The sequence below is a fragment of the Nipponia nippon genome, unplaced genomic scaffold (assembly GCF_047370975.1).
Source record: "Nipponia nippon isolate SJK-2023a ecotype South Korea unplaced genomic scaffold, ASM4737097v1 scaffold_9, whole genome shotgun sequence".
Lineage (NCBI taxonomy): Eukaryota > Metazoa > Chordata > Aves > Pelecaniformes > Threskiornithidae > Nipponia > Nipponia nippon.
The window spans coordinates 8,359,644-8,380,086 of NW_028262413.1; the positions used below are offsets into that span (position 1 = coordinate 8,359,644).

Consider the following 20,443-nt stretch of genomic DNA (forward strand, 5'->3'; position numbering starts at 1 on the left):
CCTTTCAGCCTTCCAAGTGCACTAGAGCATAGCTGAACAAAAATAACCACTACCTCCACCAGCAGTATAAACAGAATGAGCACTGCTGAGATTAGATATCAAGACAGCATTCTTCACAAAAAGATGCAGCAAATAAAAGTGTACCACATCATCAAAAATCATCTGTTTATAAAATCACCTACTGAGGCAAAATTTTCTGCCGTTTCATTCACAAGCTCAGCAGAAGCATCCTATGTAATTCTTAAACTTTCTGAATCACACTTTGCTGCTTTTGCCTGGGAAATGTCTCTAGCCCCAGTGAAAAAAGCATCATTAGCTACTCGGTTTCAACTTTGGCATCTATAAGCTTTTTCCTGGAGCCAGTGATGCCAATGGAAAAGCCCCTGACTTCTGCAGGGTCCAGGAGGAAGCAACTTTGAACAAACTTTGTAAGATTAAGGCTCTCCAGCTTTCTTCAAACTCTGAACCAGTAAGAAAAACACTGTAGATCTGAAGCTAGGGGAAGATTAATGCTTTGTGTGCAAGGGAAGTGTTGCCGATAAATTAGGCTTGTTGAAATAAAAAAAAAACTAAAAGATGCAAAATGATACAAAGGAGAAAGTAAGTAATTAAAGGCTTAAAACAGTGCAGTTGAAGTCAAACATCAAAACGAGAGATGGATGATTTACCTAGTTCACTGTCCAGTTCCTCCGTGTGTACCCCTTCTTCTCCAAGGGAAGAGCAGTAAATGAGACAGAAAAAATTAAAAGAAAATTTCAGATACCAGCACCAAGCAAGAAATTCCCTACAGCAAACAGCAGAACCAGCACTAATTTTCTACAGACTGAGCCCAAGCTTTCCATTTATCACACTTTAGCGATCAGAATATTGATGGATCTGATGCAGATAATGAAAGAACCGGTTCTTGCATTCTCAAAAAATCTGTATCAATTGATTACCTTCCATGTCACAGTTTGAAACGGCAAAGTAATACAGTTGTGGTGTTCTCACTGTAGCGAAGCTTCTCCCTCAGATCCGTATGGTCTGACCCTTGCAATCCTTTCTGTAGACACATGGATCTATCAGCAGGCCAGACCTGAATACCAATGAAGAAATCTGAGGGGAAAACCTTGCATCTAAATAAGAACTAAGGTAGCAAGGTTTTCGAGAAAGTACCTAAATTTATGTGCGTACAAGGTCCAATTGACTTGACTGTAACTACTCAGATGATTTAAGATAGACGCGAAGCGAAGCGCCTTGTTTAACTGGAGTCACAGGCCCACACTGACGTCCAGATGCACTGGTGAGGCATATACAGGAATGCACCGGTTTTAGCGGGGCACCTGGGACAAAGATCACATAATTTTTCAAACACACAAAGCCATCAATATTCACTGTTGCTCCATTTATCATTATCTGCTCCATATTCATAAGTTAACAGTGACACAGATGATTAAAGTATTGCTTAGCCTATAAATAATAATAATGCAGTCTGAAAATGAAAGATGATGACGAAACCAGAACAAAGATGGTAAAAACAATCCTGGACCTAATACAGTAAAGTATAAGCCACATAAATGAATGATAGAAGCAAACAGAAGATATAGTGTCACAGCATTGCTTTTGAAAATTTGGACACCTAAAAAAAACACTTCGATGACCTGTTTGCAATATATTCTACCAAAACAGTTGTTTAGGACCATTAGTGTGAAATACGAATTGCAATTTCCTTTGATAGCCTAAACAACTGGAAAGGACCAAAAACTTGTTAGGGACATGTATCCTGACGAAGAAAAAACACAAGGCAACTGCACCCAAACAAATCTGAAACGACATCTAACATTTATAATAACCACAAACAGAATGGGATCGAGCCTGAAAACTCACACGCACACACACGCACCAAACAGCACAGCAGAGGAGTCCCACTGACCTCAGTGGAAATACTCCCAACAGTGACCCTTGCCAAAAAATGTCCAGCTTCTATGATGCAGTAAAAATAACCTTCTCTCTTCTTTGTGCTCACATTGTTTTCTGAAGCATAATTATTCTTATGTGCAAAGCAAGATCAGAGCAGCCAAGCAAACCAGTGCAGTGCACTGCTGTACCTATGAAGCAACTGGTTGAACTACTGAATGTTAAAAATATTCGTTAATGAGCAGCTTAGTGAATGAAGTGAAGGGGTGTGGGGAAAGATGAAATTAGTTGATTTTAAGGACCTGATAAACAAAAATGCCACTACTCTGTAAAATTATAAACTTAATTGAATACAAAAAGTTACCCAGCTGTATGTTTCTAATCCCAATTAAATAAATCACCCCAATGCTTGTTTTATAATTGCTAAGATGACAAGAGGTTTGAAAGACTTTCCCTTCTGCGAGGAGACTTAGAACTGTTTAACAGAGGAGCTCAGCCACCCGCTGTTGGCTCATCCTACGGCTGCTCCTTGCCCTGTCTCAGGGCACAGCGCGGGGCGCGCTGACCCGCAGTGGCACGTGCCGCTTGTTGGCGTTGCCGGGGCTATTGATGTAGCGGGAGTCTTGCTGGTAGAGAAAGCCAGGACAGAAGTTGTGCTTCACGGAAAACTACCTTCTGAAAGAGGAAAGCTTGTGCTGAGACTTAGCAACCTCCTCTCTAAATTGCCAGCAACACTTAACTGCAAGGAGGAGGGAGCTTTGCCTGCATATGCTATTATTTAATTTTGCTCCAGTTCTGATTACCCACTGACATATCCATTTTTAGGTGCAGAGCAAGGCCTTCATTAATCCAGCTCCCTCCACTTGCTCCTTGACAAATGACGCCAGTTGCTAAGGATCTGAAGCAGGCGTCAGCTCTGTATGCTCAGTTTTTGCCTGGGCTTTGCGGTCTGGTGCACGCTGCATTGTGCACTAAGAACTTGGTGACCTGCTTCATCATGGCAGTGAAAGCTGCACAGGCAAATTCTCACATCCTACAAAATCTCACATGTGAAAGGAAGCAGAGGTTGGAAAACTGCATGTGCAAAAATACTAACAGCAGTTCTGAAGGCCAGATTTGAACCTACCAGCAAAAAAGGGATGAAGTGAGTTGATCCTTTTCCAGAGTAAAATAGTAACTCTTATTGAGCTGACTCACGCCAGTAGGAGGTTAATCATATTATGAAAACTAATTTTACAAGAACAGCACCAACAATGACGAAGTAAACCCTTCAATTTTTAAGATATGTCCACCGTGATAGCATTGTGCTAGCCAAAATTATGCATTAGAATACCACCGCCTTTCCTGGTCAGTAGACCAAAATTTCCACACAGGTTTTCCCAAACATTTAAGTTACTTTTATCATGATTCCCTTTTTCCTCCAGCATCTCCTAAAGGATGCAGGGAAAGAACCTCCTTTAACAGTCCTGTATTTGGCTGCTCTAAATTGGACAGTGGCTTGCATTTCCAACATCTCAAGGAATACAAAATTACATCAGTGTAAATTTCCAATAGCAAACATCTACACTTTCAAATGGAATTTGTTTTCAGCAATCATAACACTAAGTGGACTGTCAGAATTTAACAGTAGAAATGAAGCAATTGAGTTATTTCTGCTCAAACAAGGAAATAACAACATAACTCTTTCAAATTCATGTAGAGCAGGTGGTTGAAGCGTAACACAATGGAGCACGCAGAGACTCAGTCACTTTCCTCCTACACAGCGATCCAAGGAGCGAACGTGTTAGAAAGCTTTGAGTCTCGTTCAGCACCAGCGACTATTCGAATACCTTTGCAAAAATAGAGGCATCCTACTTCTAGCACCTCTTTGATTTTTATTAAGTGACGTGCCATCTCAGTGGCTGTCTTACATACACAGACAGTGATTTTACAACAACATAACGGATATTGTCTCTATGCACTTACTAATAAACGTTTTTTTTTTTAAAGTATTTCTGAACACAGGTTATCGGAAAAGAGAAAAGGAAAGGAAGAAAACCACCAGAAACGGACCAAACACATTATCTCACTATTTTCAGTCTCTTACCATCATCTTCACATTCTTCTAGAGGCTTCTGCTGTTTGTTCAGGCACCGTGGATCTAGCCAAGATGTTGTTTTTGTGTTATGGCTGGAAACCAAAAATGGAAATATGACCTTTGTTAATAAAGCAGAGCTGAAGTATCAGTGACATAAAAGTATATTTCCTCTTTGTTATTCAACAGACCTGAAGGCATACTTTTGCTTCAGAAGAAACAGCATTACAATTTGATGTTTTGCAAACTAGTCTACCAAATCACAAGAATCTTGGTATTGAAAACACAAAGGTGAAAAGTGAAAATATACAGATCAGCATTCCTGACTAGAAGGATGCATGTGAAAGCTGCAATATTATAATATTAATTTCCCAACTTTTGTTTTGGTGGTTTGTTTCTTAATCCCAGGAGCTGCCTCTGAGCCATTTGCCTCCTGACAAAAAGACAGAAGTTTCCCTTCCTCCCTAAACCACGCAGTGACCTTTGTTCCTGCAAAAGACCTTTGACGTTTGTCTAGATTTGACCCAAGCATTAGTCAAAAGCAAAATTTCCAGTGAAAACTTTTTAATTACACAAATAAAAATGTTCTGTCAAAGCCTCTGATGGAAGCCTCTCTACTTTCAACTCTTCCTTTCTACAAGCGTCCTGACAATATCACGATGCCAGTCCCAGCAGTGAAGGCTGCATAGTGAACAGGCTTAAAATACATTTTTCTAGAAATTATTTTCCCCCATCATTTCATTTGCATATGGAGACAATCTTGGAATATAATGCCTCTTCTACAACCTGATGTCATCTTAGACATAACCTGCAAAGATAGCCCTCCAGTCCCTGAGGTATCATTTATCTAGCTTAGCCTTTAACACTGCTTAACAGTTTTAAGTTTCAATACTGTAGTAATGCTATTTACTTCTCCTTCAAGGTCTCAGAGAGGTTTACAAACTTAACCTTAGCCTCACAACAGTCTCCCAAAGCTGGAAATGCTGTAATGAGGGCTATGATCCCTGAGGAACTAACAACTGATCAGCAAACTTGTACTTTATTGCAAGAAGAGGGCACTGCCCTGCCCCTAGGATCCGAGTGCGTAAATAAAAGATCCTTGTTTTACACATCCTACTACCTAGCCCTCCCAAGGCAGGATGAGCAAATGCATTTAATCCTTTTGTATGTTTCAGAGCAATTAATTGCCAACTAGAAAACTGAATAGCAGAAATTCGGCAAGTCAGGCAAATTAACATCAATAAAGCAGAGGGGTTCTGCCAACTTATAAATAAGAAAGTCTGTAGTCTAGCTGAGAAAGAGGGCGGTGGGAGGAGAGCAATGAAATATTTGCATATTTCTTGCAACTTTGTCTTGATCACCAAAGGCTCGCAACAGTGGTTTGCTGAGGCACAGAGAGTTTAGCTAAACACCTTTCAGGTCACACACTCAGAGGGGACAGGATTGTGTTAGACCTGTAAATTTATACATCTACATGCAGGGTAACGAGGGACTGGGACACTTTGGGTAATGAAAATCCCAATTAAAGCACCAGAGAAACATATCTCAAGAGCCAAATTGCTTCAGCTACAAGCCATCAGGATTGGTTACCCGACACGCAGCTCTGGCCCCACTGGACCTGTGCTGGTTCTGTGCAAGCAGCTCAGATGTTCCCACACTGTTCCCTTCAGCACCCTGACTTGATAACCCAAAGCGCTGTAGATGACGGTACAGACATCTGAGCCAGCTTGGGTCCACACAGCTCATTAGCTTGCTCTCTTAATTTGATACAAATCAAACTAAATTGTTTCTAGGCTCAGGCTGTCCTTAGAATTAATAGAACTGCAGTCATTCAGTGCTGCATCCACACTAACACATTCTTGCACAAAAATCACCCCTTATGCATATGCATCCTCAAAATGGTCAATCTGCACTGCAGGGAAAGAAGCAGTTGGTGTGCTACCAGAGTTTCATGTCCGACAGACAGCCCTGTATGCAGGCTATATTTTTCCACCACATATATGATTCTCCTGCAAAAGGTCTAATGAATTATTTAAGGTGCTACAGTCTTGCCTTGCTAAGGGAACACAAGCAGAGAACATAGCAGCGATGGGGACGGGTTTGGGGGAAACTGGTGGCAGCAGCAGAACCCCTCGCCGAAGCACCTGTAAGGAAGGACAGCAGGGGCCCACATGGGGACAAAAAAGGCAACAACCGGCTGCTTGCGCAGCATTTACTGCTCATCATCTGTCCTCCTCCAGGGAGGAAAATGGCAGGCTGGATGGGCTATTACTCAGGCTGTGTTATATACATTAAAGCCAGAAAGTACGTCAAAGAACGAGGCACCCTGAGGACATAATGAGGGGCAGAACACCATGTTCAGGATAATGAACACATTTCAGTTTCATCTGATATGCAGCTGATGAGAATTTGCATTGTGCCTTCTAGACTTTGGCTTACGCTAGGGGGTTGGTGGAGCCTCTTCAGGTAATTGAGAGCGCCCTGGAAAATGGCCTTTTTTACAGCAGCCCTCTCCCAGCTGGTGAAGAGCTGCTGCCATGCTCTCAGTCCTCCCAGATCCTCAGATCTTCTGGCACTCTTCTCTGATGTGTTCCCCTGCCATTGCAGCCAAGGGAAAACCTGCTTTGATGAACCTTTCCTTGGCACTGTCCAAAAGTCCCCTCTCCTGATGACGGAGCAGGACTGCTCCCCTCGCTGCCCTAATCCAGCATGGCTCTCCAGAGTCCCAGAAGGGGCATTAGCAGAGGAGGTTCTTCTGTACGAACTGGCCTCTGGCTTCTGGTGCACAGACAGAGAATCTCAGTTTCCAAGACTGCATTAAACAGCCCATCAAGTCCAAAATCAATTCTTCACCCCCTTCCTCTACTTGGGCAGCTAAGGGCTTGAGTTTCAAAAGCTAATTGAATTTTAATGTCTAGCTAAACTCTGTGTAAGAAATCTCTTCCACTAACAGGTCCCATTTTATAAGTTACTCCTATCTCAATAAATCTAGACAAGTATAATTAGAGACTATTATTTATGGCATGAAAAAATCAATATCATCATAAAACTGCTGACAGCACTCAGCTCTTAGGCAAAGTCTGCAGAACACGAGGTACTTCTTGCTTTTCCAAACTTACTCTGCACTGAGCTATGCCTTCTGCAAACCACTGGAGCATGTTAACACGTTTGGCCCATTTGCTCTGACGAGAGGACAACACACGAAGTCCATTCCCTGGCTCTGCTACTGCCTGAGCACGTGACCGGAGGAATTCTCTCTGCTGCATTATGCACAGAGGCAGGCTCCAGAAATGAAGTCTCAGCCCTTTCAATTAGGAGCTTTCATTCCACCCGTGAAAACAACTGGCCCATATTTTATAAGTGTCTGTTGCTTTTGTAACTACCCTCATAAGACGACCAATTCCCCCCGCCTTTGAACTCAGGAGTAATTTGGATGTTAAGCCAATGAGGAAATGCACAACCCCTTCAGAAGCAGTAAAGAACTTACAGCTCTGCAACATAACTATGCACTAAATATTTAATATGCACAAATACATACACAAAATGCATCCATGGAGGTTTACTTATGCCCAGAGAGAGAGGGAGAGAAATGGAATTAGAACAACAAAAATGTGCTTTACTCTATAAAATAGACTTCTCCATTCTCGGTGTAGGCCATCTCCCAGTTTTCCGGCAGAGGACCTAGGTTATCCTCGGCAGAAGGAGGTAGGTATTGAGGGAGGTTCTGAGATGGTTCCGTGGTGGGAACGTTGGTGTGGCTATCAATCGCAGACGGTGGGGCTGTCTCTCTCACGATATGCGTATTATGCTCGTCTTGGTCACCAGACTCTGCTGTAGAATAAACAAGCACAAATAAAATTTAAAAGCGGTCTTTTTCTCCTCCCATTTTCTTCTCCGGGTTTATCCTTACAGTTTTCCTCTCCTTGCTTTTTAATTCGCAAGACACAGCAACAGATGAACCGAGGGCAGAGACTCTGCAGTCTTTTTGCCAGCAGGGATGAGCTTGCTTTGCCCACACACACTCCGCCAGCCAGACCCTCGCCAGCGCAAATCAGAAGCTGTGATCAGCTACTGTGTTCGCTCTAATAGGCCCTGCTGAGGTACCAAAGTCTTCCAAGCTGTCTGAGGCCAAGGCTCACTGATGTAGATGAGTTCAATGGGCTTCTGAGCAGGCTTACAGGTTCACTCCTGCAGTGCCAATTGTGGGACAGGAATTAGGAGAATAAAATTTCCTGTTTGAAGAATGATCAAAAGGGGAGATTTTTACAAGTGCAGAAGGTAGCCAGAAGCTCAAAGTCAACAAGCTAATGGTGAATGTCTTTACTGCGGTACCTTTTTTTTTAAATTAAAAATTAAAACGAATGTCAGCACTACACCATGTGTCCACAGGTTGCTGCTCAGTAGTGCTTGTTCTAGCTGTCTGAGGAGGTTTATTCCCAGGCTCATCATTGTATCCTTCCAGTCAAAATCAGTCAGGAGTATTTTATGATGTATCTGGCCCTCCTCCCTCTAAGGAAACATTTCTGATGCTTATATCTGTGCAGTTTTGAGCTGTATCCATGAAACACTGCTGCCCGTTTCCTGCACCCCTCATCACAGTAAATGCTCTCCACAAAGCAGGTCTGTGCCCCTAACTCCTTCACAGAGAGGCTTTGGCAACAACAGACAAGTTCTAAAATTACCCCTGTATCTAGCAAAGGGATTTTCTCTGTTTGGTTCTTGCAGGTGTTGAAAATCGATGGCAGTACTTCCAAATCACCCGAGACCACCAGTCTCCAGTAGATGCGGCAGGCAACACACCGAGCAAAAGACAGAGAGATCAGTGCCACACTCTGCCAAGTCCCCAAGCAGTGGGACTGAAAGGGCTTCACAGCCAAGACCCCACCTCCGCTCTCCAGATCGGAGACCACCGACATCCTCAACTCCCAGCCCACAGCCTTGTTTGGGGGGGGGGGGGCAGTTAACTGCAGCTCCTGTGCTATTTCTAGTCTCTGTGCTGCCTTTAAAAGAAGGCAAGATACTGAAAACAATAAACTGGGAGAAGAGCGAAGAAAAATATCTAGACTATACCGGTACCCTCTGCTTTCTAGCCTTCCTGGCATTCGATATTTTTAGGTAGAAGATGACAAGATAAAGAAGCATGAATGAATCATCGCCAACTTAAGACTGCGAATGTAAACATGCCAAGTCTGGAAAACACAAGTCATTGAGAAGTCTTCTAAAGAAGCAGGAGCATTTTAATATGGCTAGCACACTTACATGTGAAATAAGAATAAGGAATCACTTTGGTATACGAGAAATAACTCTTCTTGATTCTGTGCCCATTTAATGGAGGCAAGGGGCCAGGGTGTGATACTTTGTGACAAATCAGCTGCACTTTCCACTATTTTATCTTGTGAAGGAACACAAGGAAGAGAAACGTTGCTAGAGTCAGTTCAGGGGCACCAAACTGAGACAGGCAGCAAGGAGATCAAACTGCACCTCCCACCAGCTTCCTCACAAAATCCGATGCTGTGACGAGGGCTGAGGTTGCTGCCACGTCACTACACGTGAGAAAATACCCTTAGGTGCAAAACTTTGTAAAGGAGCTGGTAAGCAGAGACAGAAACTCCAGCCTGGGAAGGATTAGGCCAGCCAGGAGTTATTTGGGTTAGGAAGACGTAACAGAGCGCAACCCTCAAAGCCATTTGACAGTTTGGCCCAGAGAGGATCAAAGCTAAATCTCAGCCTAAATCCTTTTAAAGCTCCATACAGATGTCAGAGCCAGGACTTTGGCAGGTCGGAACTGGCATGACAGCTACTACGACTCATCAGAGGCTGGGAAAGAAAACTGTCATGGTCGTAGGAAGAGACCAGAGCACAAAGGACCAAGCATCAGTGATGGTGAGCACCCACAGCAAGCAGCTGTGAAAGGCTTGAAGGTGTGGGTAATGCTGCTTGCTAAGTACCTACTTCCAAGGGAGCTAGGAATATGAATTCAGTGTTTGAAACTGAGCTGAGGAAGTAATGCTCGAAGCACTAACAAATACTAGGGTTGCAGACATGGCAAGAGGTCTTGCCTCTCAGAGCTTCACAAACTTCCAGTTCATTTCTGTGGAAACTCAATTGATCTCCAATAGTATTTTGGTCTGAATCTGCCTGCACAGCACTTGACTTCAGACTGCAAAAGTTTCCAGTGATCTTTCAGCCAATGCTCAAAGGTAGCCATGGTAGGATTGAGATCTCTATTCAGCAGGACACAAGGCCTTCATAAAAAGGGAGAGCTTGCACCCAATGCTTCAGACCTCATCCCTGCAGCAAACAGCCCTTGGTTTGCTGGAAGGTACCTTGGAGAAAAGGACCTAGTAATTGAATGTGATGGGTATCTCTAGATGCAAGGAAGGAGCAATACAGTACAGTAATATATTTTGAAAGAAGCAATAATTAATTTCAAATGTATCCTGGTTGAACCATTTCATACTGTTTATAATGACTGGAACTGTCAACCATAGCTCAACTCTTCCTTGAACTTTCTGCAAATAATGGATTTGAGCTTTTTCCCATTTTTTCTCATCAAGCTCAATCCCACAAGGCCTTTTTAGAAGACACAACTGTGCATGTGATTGTCCACACCCAGACACCTGCCATCCCGGTGGTGTTGGCCAGCTCCATCTGGGATTGACAGCTTTGCAGGAAACTCATTAAAAACAAAACCCAAAAAATCCCCCTCCAAAAATCTTCCCCATGTATCGTAACTGATGGACTGTGATATTTTTGTTTTACCTGTGAAGCTACTGCTCATTTCAGGTACATCATCCTCTTCCTCATTCTCTGTATGCACTATGCCAGCATTTTGCATATCATTGTAAGACTTGGTTCGCTTTGGAGTCGACTGCTTGGAGCCAGACTGCAGATTTTGCAAAGCATCGGTGGAAGTCACTTTCCCACTGAGGGGCTGGCTGGGAGGCTTGGGCGTTCCATAATAGTTACCTAGGCAATAGAAACACATTTGCATCTTCAAAAGAGAGCAGTTTGTAGCAGCAAGATTTCTATTTTATTTTCTTTTCAGTTCCATTAAAATCTCTGTCTCTCCCCACAAGTAAGTAAGTAAATAAACTAACACACACCATTCCCATTTGGGGGGGGGGGGGGGGGCATATTTCATCTCTAGAGCAGACACAGAAATATTTCTTGCCTTTTAAGTTATTCTTGTTGAATCTAAAAGGAGAAGCAATGGTTGCATTGTTTAGGTGCACTGAGCGTACAAGGGCTAAAACAAAAGGCAGTCACGGTGAATAGCAAAACTTCATCTCGTTACATCTGAATTTCAATTAGTAGCCTTTTTACATGTGTGCACCCACACAATGCTGTGGCAGATCTGGAGTGAGCCCTGCAGAAAATAAAAAATTCATGACTGCCATCACCCAGATAAGTGATGAAAGGCTCGATGGCCTGCTTTAATACACAGGTTCTTTTAGGGTGGATGTTGCATTTGAAAAGCAAAAACTATTCTCTCTCTAAAAGAAAACTTTGTCAAAGGAGAGAAAAGGAAAGGTACCACGTGGCACTGCTTTCTTCAAAGAGGAAACTCAGCAGTTGGGTCAACTTGGGTAAAAGTGAGCAACCAGACCTTAAAGCAAAACTTGAAGGGCCAAAGACGCACCCACAGTTACACAAATGCACAGCTCTTGGCAGCCATCACCAGATGTGATGCAAACAGTGCAAAGTGCTTGGGATACTTTGCCGCCATTTTAAGTGACCATGGAAGAAATACAGAATAAGTGCAGGTTTATCGATACCAGAACTGCACAGAGGTATTTCCCTGTTCCTGTTTCGCTTCACCTCAAACACCACAGTAGTGCTTGACTTGCCTGAAACGCTCCACAGGAATCTCAGGTCTGGAATCGGTTTCTGCAGCACTGGGCATTATAGGAGTTCAGGCCTATTGCAAGGTGCATCTTTTACTGTTTATGCAATGATCTGTGGTATACAACAGTTTTATATAAAACTCCCCAAATTTTCCCTTTCAAGAATTACTATTAATTTTCATTTGTCACCTTCGGATTCCAAGGGTGAACGTAAAAATTCTCCCCATACTCTCCGGCATGACAAAATATAAAGGATGCTCTCCTGTATAGCTTTGTATAAACTCACGTGGGGGTGCTTGCATATAGCTTCAACTGTGGCAGCCGCACAAAATTCTCCTCTAAAATATACATGCACATTTGATTACAATTCTTCATCTATCTCCCTGGCTATGTATAACCTGAAAGCATTTTTCAATTTTTCTGTACATAATTACATTATATATTTAATATCCATTCCCCAGAAAGTGTACGTGCCCCTTTATTACCCCTGTTACACTAGATGGAAACCACATGCCAAAGGCAGATTGTGCAAAGGCACTTTAAAACCACATCTGTGCTAAAAAAGATTTTTTTTTCATTTATTTTTATACACATGTATGTGTATTTTTGTTGCAGAAGTCAACAACATCATTCATACACTGAGCTATGACACTGAGTTTAAAGTTAGCCAAGCAGCTCTGCATTGACCTGCCCCACTGCTGTATGCAGTAGGGCCACTCAACCAATGCATTTCATACTGCTCACCCATCACATACCTGAGGTTCAAAACAACATATCCTTATTTCAGTTTGGAAGTGCTAGTTGTTTATCTCAACTCCTGTTTAACTGACTGAATTGCCTTTCCTGTTAGATCATCTAAGTCCCTTACAACCCTGAAGCTCTGCATGTTGTCAGCTTTAAGGTAAGGCCACAGGGATCATGCATGCTCCAGCACTCCTAGATCTCCACCTGAGACTCTGGAAGGTCTCCGGACATATCAGCAGCAAGGGAGACCAGGAATCACCCTGGCTCAGGCTGGCAGAGTCCATTTGGGAAGACCGATTCGGACATATGTTGCTATCTTTCCCACTCACTGCCTTCCAAGAGGAGAAAAAGTCTTTCTTACAGAGCTGAGGCTGGAGAAGTCAGAGGAGCTCCTATCTCCACACTTTTACAGCCGGAGTACTAGGACAGCAACACGTGCAGGTTTGTCTTAACAAGGTGTGTTCGAGCCTGTGTACAATGTCGCGGATTCAGCTCCGTAGGAGCAGCAACACTCCGCAATGCTTTCATCTTCTGTTCATCATTTCAGAATCTTAAATGTACATTGATGCATAATTTATAGGGAGAAGGAAATTACTTCTTCTGGAAGAGCCTCTAATGGGGATGGAGGCTCCTCAAGCAGGTTGCAGTCGCTGCTAGAGAAATGATTCTTATGCTCTATATACTGCAGGACTATTTTATACAAAAAGAGGAGGAATGGGGGAGAGACAGTGCAAAGGGAAAATACAAAGGTAGGTGGGCAGAAAAAGGATAATCAACCCTGCTCTTATCCTATCCTCTTCAGCATTTCTCCCGAAGACTGCTGCTACTTTGGGGTTTGGGTTTTTTTGGGGTTTTGTTTTGTTTTTCCAGACAAAATGTTTTCTAAGGATGTTAACTGCTAAGCAGAGAGATCCACATGCGTGCCATGTACGTGAGAACAGCTTTTATTTATGGCACTGCACATCACTATTTTGTGCAAAATTTATTTCAGGTCTGCTGTAAATGGTTAAATCTTTTTGCGATGGATGCAACTAAGTGAATGAGGGGGATATATAGATGTAGCTAGTGTGGGTTTTTACTCCTCCTGGACAAGAACATAGCACAGATGTTACCACCCCTTGTCCAATTACAGAGAAATACATGATTATATCTCTGAGTTTTGTTCCTTTTCAGTTCCTCTAGCAACAAGCAAGGCTGGAGCTCTTAACAGTCCACAGAGAGCTGTTCCTCAGCAGAAAAGCAGGCTTCTCTAAAGTATTTCAAATTTGCTTACACCGAAATCATTAGTCACTTTTCAAAACAACCATGGTTGTTGGTACTATTATTAGCAAGTAATTATTTTGTACCAACACAGCGTGCTGTCTTAGAGGATCCCTACAAGTATGTATGAACACATATGAAGAGCAAATATGAATTTGAAACTGAGCATGGCTCTGCATGTTTGAGTTTTGTTTTGCAGAATATGGGAAATGCAGCCATTGAGGCTGAACTTTTCCTCCACAGGAGGCAGATGCAGCCTGAGTCAATATTCCAAAAAATCACACTTCTTCCTTCAGATTCACACAAGGACACACAGGTTTGGGAAACCCAGCTCATGCTGAAAAACTGCAGAAGAAAGCTCCAACCCAGCTTCCAGGTGCCATGGAGAACGAGAGAAAATGGAAAGACTCTCTTTTCCTCATGTTTGCTGGATGCAGTCAGACTTATTTCTCTTCTCTAAGTAGTTCTTTTTGAAGACATGGCACGTGGGCCCGGGCGTGGGGGCAGACACACCATTAGGAGGGACTAGCACTTAAAATTATCATTGGAACTCATGTTTAATCCTAGAAATTAGAAAGAGAAAATATTTACCCTGTGACTCAGAAATCCAAACGTGCACCATTAACAACTGACAGTGAACAGCCCAGCAAGAGTTTTAATACACTGAGACTCGACATTATTTGTTCAAATTAAATCTGTCAATGTTTATGAAAAAACATACATTTAAAAATATGCTTTAACAGTGTTTTGTGAGCCACTTGTAAGCCTAAAGAAGGGGCTAACTTCATAGCCAGTGTAATTTGTACTGAATATCCAATCAGCCCTAATTATTAACAGCATGTTACATGTGCATACACAAGCATCTGTCATCCCAGAGGATCCCAAAACATTTTCTAAAGGCGGCACAGTAGTTATGGCAGGACTCCCCGGGGTGCAGAGCTCCCCCGACGGCTCAAGTGAAGCTCTGTAAAACTTCTGAGGACTCTGTCCCTAACGTGACGTCTCAAAGCTGGAGAAGAGCAGCCCATCTCCCAGACAAAGAAGATTTCTTGATGAAGACAGCAGGAAAACCTCTACTTTTCTGTGGAAATGCCAGTTTTGAAGCAGCCAGCGTGGCAGAAATGGCACTTTCCCATGTCTGATTCCTAGGGGAACCGAGCTCCTAAACTTTACTCTCTTCTCAATCACACTTGGATCCTGCCTACAGCAACCAAATTAATAGCTAATAACAAGGCATTCACTCAGCAGATGCACATGCCATTAACTGAATTCCTTGTCATCACCTTTCACTAACCCTTATTTTATTCAGTCCCTTGGTGCTTAAAGCTCATTTAACCACAACCGAAGTTTGATGGCAGCTTTTACAGCCAAAACCATGACTGAATCCATGCACTCTAAAGCGCCACTCAGGAGAGTGCACAAAAATAACAATAATAATGAAAAAAAACCAGAATAGCTATTTGGAATGAGTTGATTTCTTTTCATCTCCTTATCTCTAAGTGTCAGCAGCTTACACATTTTAGCATCACGCACAGTAATTAGTCTTTGGTAACAGCTAATCACAACAGTAAGACAAGTTCTCATCATCATAACACTTCTTCCTCTGCCAATTCAAACAGTGATCATAATCAATAAAAGCAATCTACAGCAGCTTCTATCCTGTTCTGCAGCTTACGAATCAAAGCAACGCTGTCAGCCAAGAGAACCTTCTTTTTACATTTTAGAAACCTAGTGGTAACGGAAAACTTTTCTTATATTTCAAAATAACAAAACATTCTTATTAAATATTCCCCTGATGGGCAATAAATTCACAGACAACCTTAAGTTTTTTATGTGACCTGAAATTTGAAATGTAATTCACAAAAACACACCAATTAGCTACCCTTAAGTAAAATAACTATGAAACTAATCCATAAAAACTTCTGTCAATCACCATTCAATTCAATTCGAATTGAAAGGGCTCTGTCCATCCAAGATGCTGTTTCTGGAACGGGTAGAAATGCACAAGAACAGGGATGCAATTTAAAAGGGTCTAAAGTGGAATGGATATGAAAGTAGGTGTTTCACCATGCAGAGAGGGAAGATGAGACCATGGAGGCTGCTGGGGTGGGAGAGGACAGCAGAGCTGATACGGAGAGGTGAAAGAAGGCAGAGGAGCTGTGTGCAAGGTCAAGCACAAGCTTGAGCGTTAATCCTAATGGTACAATGCCAATTGAAGAATGTGGTTCCAAACCGTATATTTCAGTTACTTTGATCTGTAGGTGTTGGCTTTGCTGTAGCTATTATCTTTTTTTTTTTTTTTTTTGGCAGGGGGCGGGCGGGGGGGGTGAGGAGAATTTGTCTTGCTTTTCTGGTGTGATGAGATTAGGCCTGGGACTGGGAGCGCATTTGTCGCTCAGGAAGTACTGAGCAGAGTTCTCGCAGTTCTGAATTTACTGACGCCTACTGTGAGGCATAATTTTGCAATTATAAAAAAACCCAAGAAACTCAAAAGCCTCTGTGTAGTACAGAGGACCCTGCGTCCACGAGAAGTGCATCTGATCTTCAAAGCTACCACTCTGTGTTAACAAGGACTCCATTAACAGCTCATGTTTTAAAAAGCAGTTCATAACTTACTGTATTGATGCAAATGGGTATTTTGGGAAAGAGACTGGGAGATAAGCAGCAAAATTAAGCAAGGCCTTGACACTAAGACTTCAGATGTAATTATTAATGTAATTGTTTTCTTTACTGAGATGCAGCTCTTCTTCTCTGCATTGTACAAGAACCGAAACAATTGACCCTTAATTTTAGCAGAAGAGCCTCTGCTCATCTAATCCAGCAAGAGTGCTTGTGTCTGATTAGCACAGGATGAACTGATTCCTGGGAGCAGAGCTCCTGCTACAGTGTTTTGTCTGTTCTCTTCCCAGATCACATCCTGCTACAGATTTCTACATTTAGATGACAGATCTGGCTGCTGTCTGTGGGATTCACCTAGCTGCAACTGCACATTGATTAGCAATTGCCTTGAGGAAATTCAGAGTATCCAGGCAACCGGGAGGCGGCCACAGATACAGCATCTGGATCGGAAGCAAAACATAGGCATGGAAAGAGATCTCAGAGAAATTAACCTGCAATATATGCAAATCCAATTTGCTTTAAATAGTAGATTCTCTGTCAATTTTTGCAGTTATTAATGGTGAGGTTAACTGAAAGATCAGTCTGGGTTTCTTGTTAAATTAGTCAAAATGTTACAATACGCACATTTCAATTTATGTCTGAAATCTAACATATATTCCAATTAGTGTCCTTGTAGGCAATGATAGCATAGCAGAAAGTCACCCACAGATCAAATCAGTCTCATTTATTCTGATTTTCCCCATATTGAGATATCACTACGTATTGCCACATGCTATTGTTAATACTCATGTACAGCTGTGTCCAAGCACGTTTGATGCATGGAAAATTTCTAACAAGCCAAAACAAAGCAAAGATACTTAAAGTAACACATAAGCAGCAAGGTCTTGGTAGCATGGGGCATGAGGTGGCTATGGAAGCTCAGGGTGTTTCCTGAACTCAGCTGTGTTAGAGAGACCGTTATATCCACGTGCAAACAGATTAAAAAAAAAACCAAAAACATAGGGAATATAAATAAGCATGTGCTTGTGCACGGTATATACAGAGAACACAAGCGAAGCGGCTGGAACACACCCTACCTAGCACAAGCCAATCAAGAAAATGTGATGTTAAGCCATAGCAATATGCAACTATTCTTCTTGCAAATACTGAAATATTTCTATATATACTCCCACGACGAGGATGTGTCCCGTTAACACCTTGCCCCTCAGGAAGGTGGTGGTGCGCGTATTGCGGCTCGCAGCGCGGGGCAAGCTCTGCAGTGGAAGGGAAACGCCACAGCTTGCGGAGGCTGGGCTGCCTCCTGGTGCAGAAGGGCTGCCCAGCTGCAAAGGGAGCTGGATAACTTCAGTGAGGAGCAGCCAGTTCTAGAGACAGTCCCAAACACATCCAATACCAAGAAACAATGCCGAAATGTGCCCGGCTGCCATCTATCAATGGACTACTATGAACAGTCTTCAATGCATCACACTATGGTTAGAGAATAAATAATGCCTTAAAATAACCTGAAGTCTAACTTAGGAAAACCCCAACCAACTCACCATATCCTTTTTTGCCAGAGGTGTTTGGGAACAACCTCTTCCCCCAAGGTTTGTGTTCTAAGATGCATCAAGAAACAGTGAAAAGCCGGACTGCTAATGAACAATTTCAGACAGAGCTCACAGTGGAAAACTTCTTATTGAAAGTGAACAGAGAGAAGCCAATCAGGAATGCCATAGGAAATTCAAACCCACTCTAAAACCCTATCAAATATTTGAATATTTGCTTTTAGAGAGAGTTACTCAGCTGCTACTTTAGCTGTTTGTAGAATTAAGCATCGTTACCAGATGACACTTCAGCATAGCAGCACTCATGTTTTAACACTGATAGCCAGGCACATACACTGGAATGTGTTGTCTTTTTTTCTTACCAGTGGTTTAAAAAAAAAGAAAAAAAAGAAAGCAAAATATAAAAGCCAACGACAGAACAGGAATCTTTCTGCAGTGCACAGATGTTAATAAGTGGATATTCGACATGATACAGTACAATGGTGCTAAAGGAGCCATTATGATTTATTGAGTCAATCTGTAGTATGGAGACATTAATAAGCGGATCTTATCTTATTAAGCGGAACATGTTGTTCTGCTGCATGGGCATCCCCAGCATCTGCCACCCTTACTCGCCCAATCTTCCTGTCACGTTTTGCATGCCACAGACACAGCTCTCATTTGTACCAAGTTGGCGAGACTCACAGGCTGCGAAGACACCACAAGAGCAGCAAAGAAAATCCAGCCATTTTGCTAAAGCAGCTGGGGGAGCGGGGCTGCTGCAGAGAAACCCGAGGAGAGCTAGCACATCAGATAAATTAGGCTAAAGGCATCTTGATTTGAAGCATGTTGCTGAATACACCTCTCTACTTCAGCTGAAATTCTAACTGCACTATTAAGGTAATTTATTACACTCATTAAGTACCACAATCGGAGACCCTGTCTACAGTAGCTAGTTTTATACACTTTAAAAATGTTAGCAAGTCACCCCATTACATCTTTGTCATGAGACTAATGCAGATTACTTATTGCTTCTCTTGGCAATCACATAACACTTGTCCTGAGAATGAAAGATGATGCCTTGACAATAATACGCTATAATGTAATAACCCTTCACATGTTATAAAGTGCAGCACTTTTTCTTTTGAGGATCACTAAGTGCTGGGCAGGCATTCATTAATACAGCCTCGCCAGACCCTGGTGACACAGCCGTCCCCATTCAAAATTCAGCGACCATGCTAATGTCCCCGTGCGTCTCCACACTGCGTTCATCTCCACTGCTGCATTCAGCACAGCCCTCTGAAATACCATTGCTTCCACTCTCTCCCTCCTATTTGTAAGAGGAGATAACTGCAGGCACAGGATATCTGCTGAAATATTAATGAAGAGAGAAGTAAGTGTTGTTTTAATATTCTCCAGGCCAGTAACCTGAAGTATAGAGCAGTTACCTGATCTGCCTAGGGCCACTCAGCAGCTGGGGAAGAAATGGGAATAAAATCTAGAAGCTGTGGTTCTGCTCAAAACAGTCTTCCCTTGGGGTCCCTGTGAGAGCCCGCAATTCAAATGCAGAAGTAATTGCTAAATAATTGTAACCTACAGAATTACTTCCATGCATCCATCAGTATTTTACGCCCTGAAGGATCGGTCAATAAATGCCCGAGATTACAATTATCATGGTTTCCTGTCCACCAGAAGGCCTAGACAATGTGCAGTCTAAAAAGATTTTTCCTTCCTAATGAGTATTGTCAATGGGAATTACTAACTGGCTTGAGTGTGTGGCATGCAGCTTTACCAGCACGCACGTGGTGCAAAAAGCACCAATACTGGTGCAGCAACACAGCTTTGGGCAGGTCTTCCAGGATTTCAGTTCCAGCTCCCGGATTCATATGATCAACATGCAGCTTTCATTAAGGGAAAAAAGAAGTTTCTAGGCTTTATGGTTAAAAATCAGCACGTTAAAACTGGAACTGAAAACCTCAGAAATTAAGGCTTGCAAATGCCCCCTCCCACCTGACCAAGCTTTTTGGAGCGTTTTGGGTGCAGAACACACCGTGGAGGTGACAGGTGACCAGAAAAGCAGCTGCCATGCCCGCTCTGCACTCACCAGGACGTGAATCAAAAACTGCCCAGAGGAACCGATTTGCAGTGCACCAGAAGAAATAATAATGACATTATGCAGCCCAGTAGGTAGGCAACACCTTTTTTGTCCTATTCAGCTTGCAGTTTCTCTCTTTGCAAATACAGCACTTTCAAAACCTGGGTTGTTCTTTCAAAACCTGATACACTCTCCTACTCTTCTATGGTTTCCAGCTGTTCTCTTCTTGTTCTTTATTCTTTCCAAATCAATAGTATTCATATCAGCATCAAAGTGCTGTGTATTACCCCTCTTCTGATGGCTCCCTTTTTTCTAATCTTTCCCCCCAGAAGTTCTCTTCAGCAACTGTTACTAAACAAATGCTTGTGTTACATCTTCTCCCGCA

General features: G+C 42.6%; 1 protein-coding gene across 27 annotated transcripts in view; it reads right to left on the reverse strand.

Annotated features, from left to right (window-relative positions):
* Nucleotides 1–20,443, reverse strand: part of MAGI1 (membrane associated guanylate kinase, WW and PDZ domain containing 1) — a 359,795-nt gene that overhangs the window by 68,609 nt on the left and 270,743 nt on the right. For 16 of the 27 annotated variants that reach the window (XM_087743416.1, XM_087743421.1, XM_087743414.1 and 13 more), the window contains 4 exons: nucleotides 10,733–10,939; nucleotides 7,591–7,801; nucleotides 3,983–4,065; nucleotides 669–707 (listed from right to left, as the gene is read on the reverse strand). In XM_087743416.1, the coding sequence (XP_087599542.1) occupies nucleotides 669–707; nucleotides 3,983–4,065; nucleotides 7,591–7,801; nucleotides 10,733–10,939 (540 nt within the window). The remainder of the gene's footprint in view (nucleotides 1–668; nucleotides 708–3,982; nucleotides 4,066–7,590; nucleotides 7,802–10,732; nucleotides 10,940–20,443) is intronic. The other 11 variants (XM_087743432.1, XM_087743427.1, XM_087743425.1 and 8 more) reach the window with 2 other exon arrangements.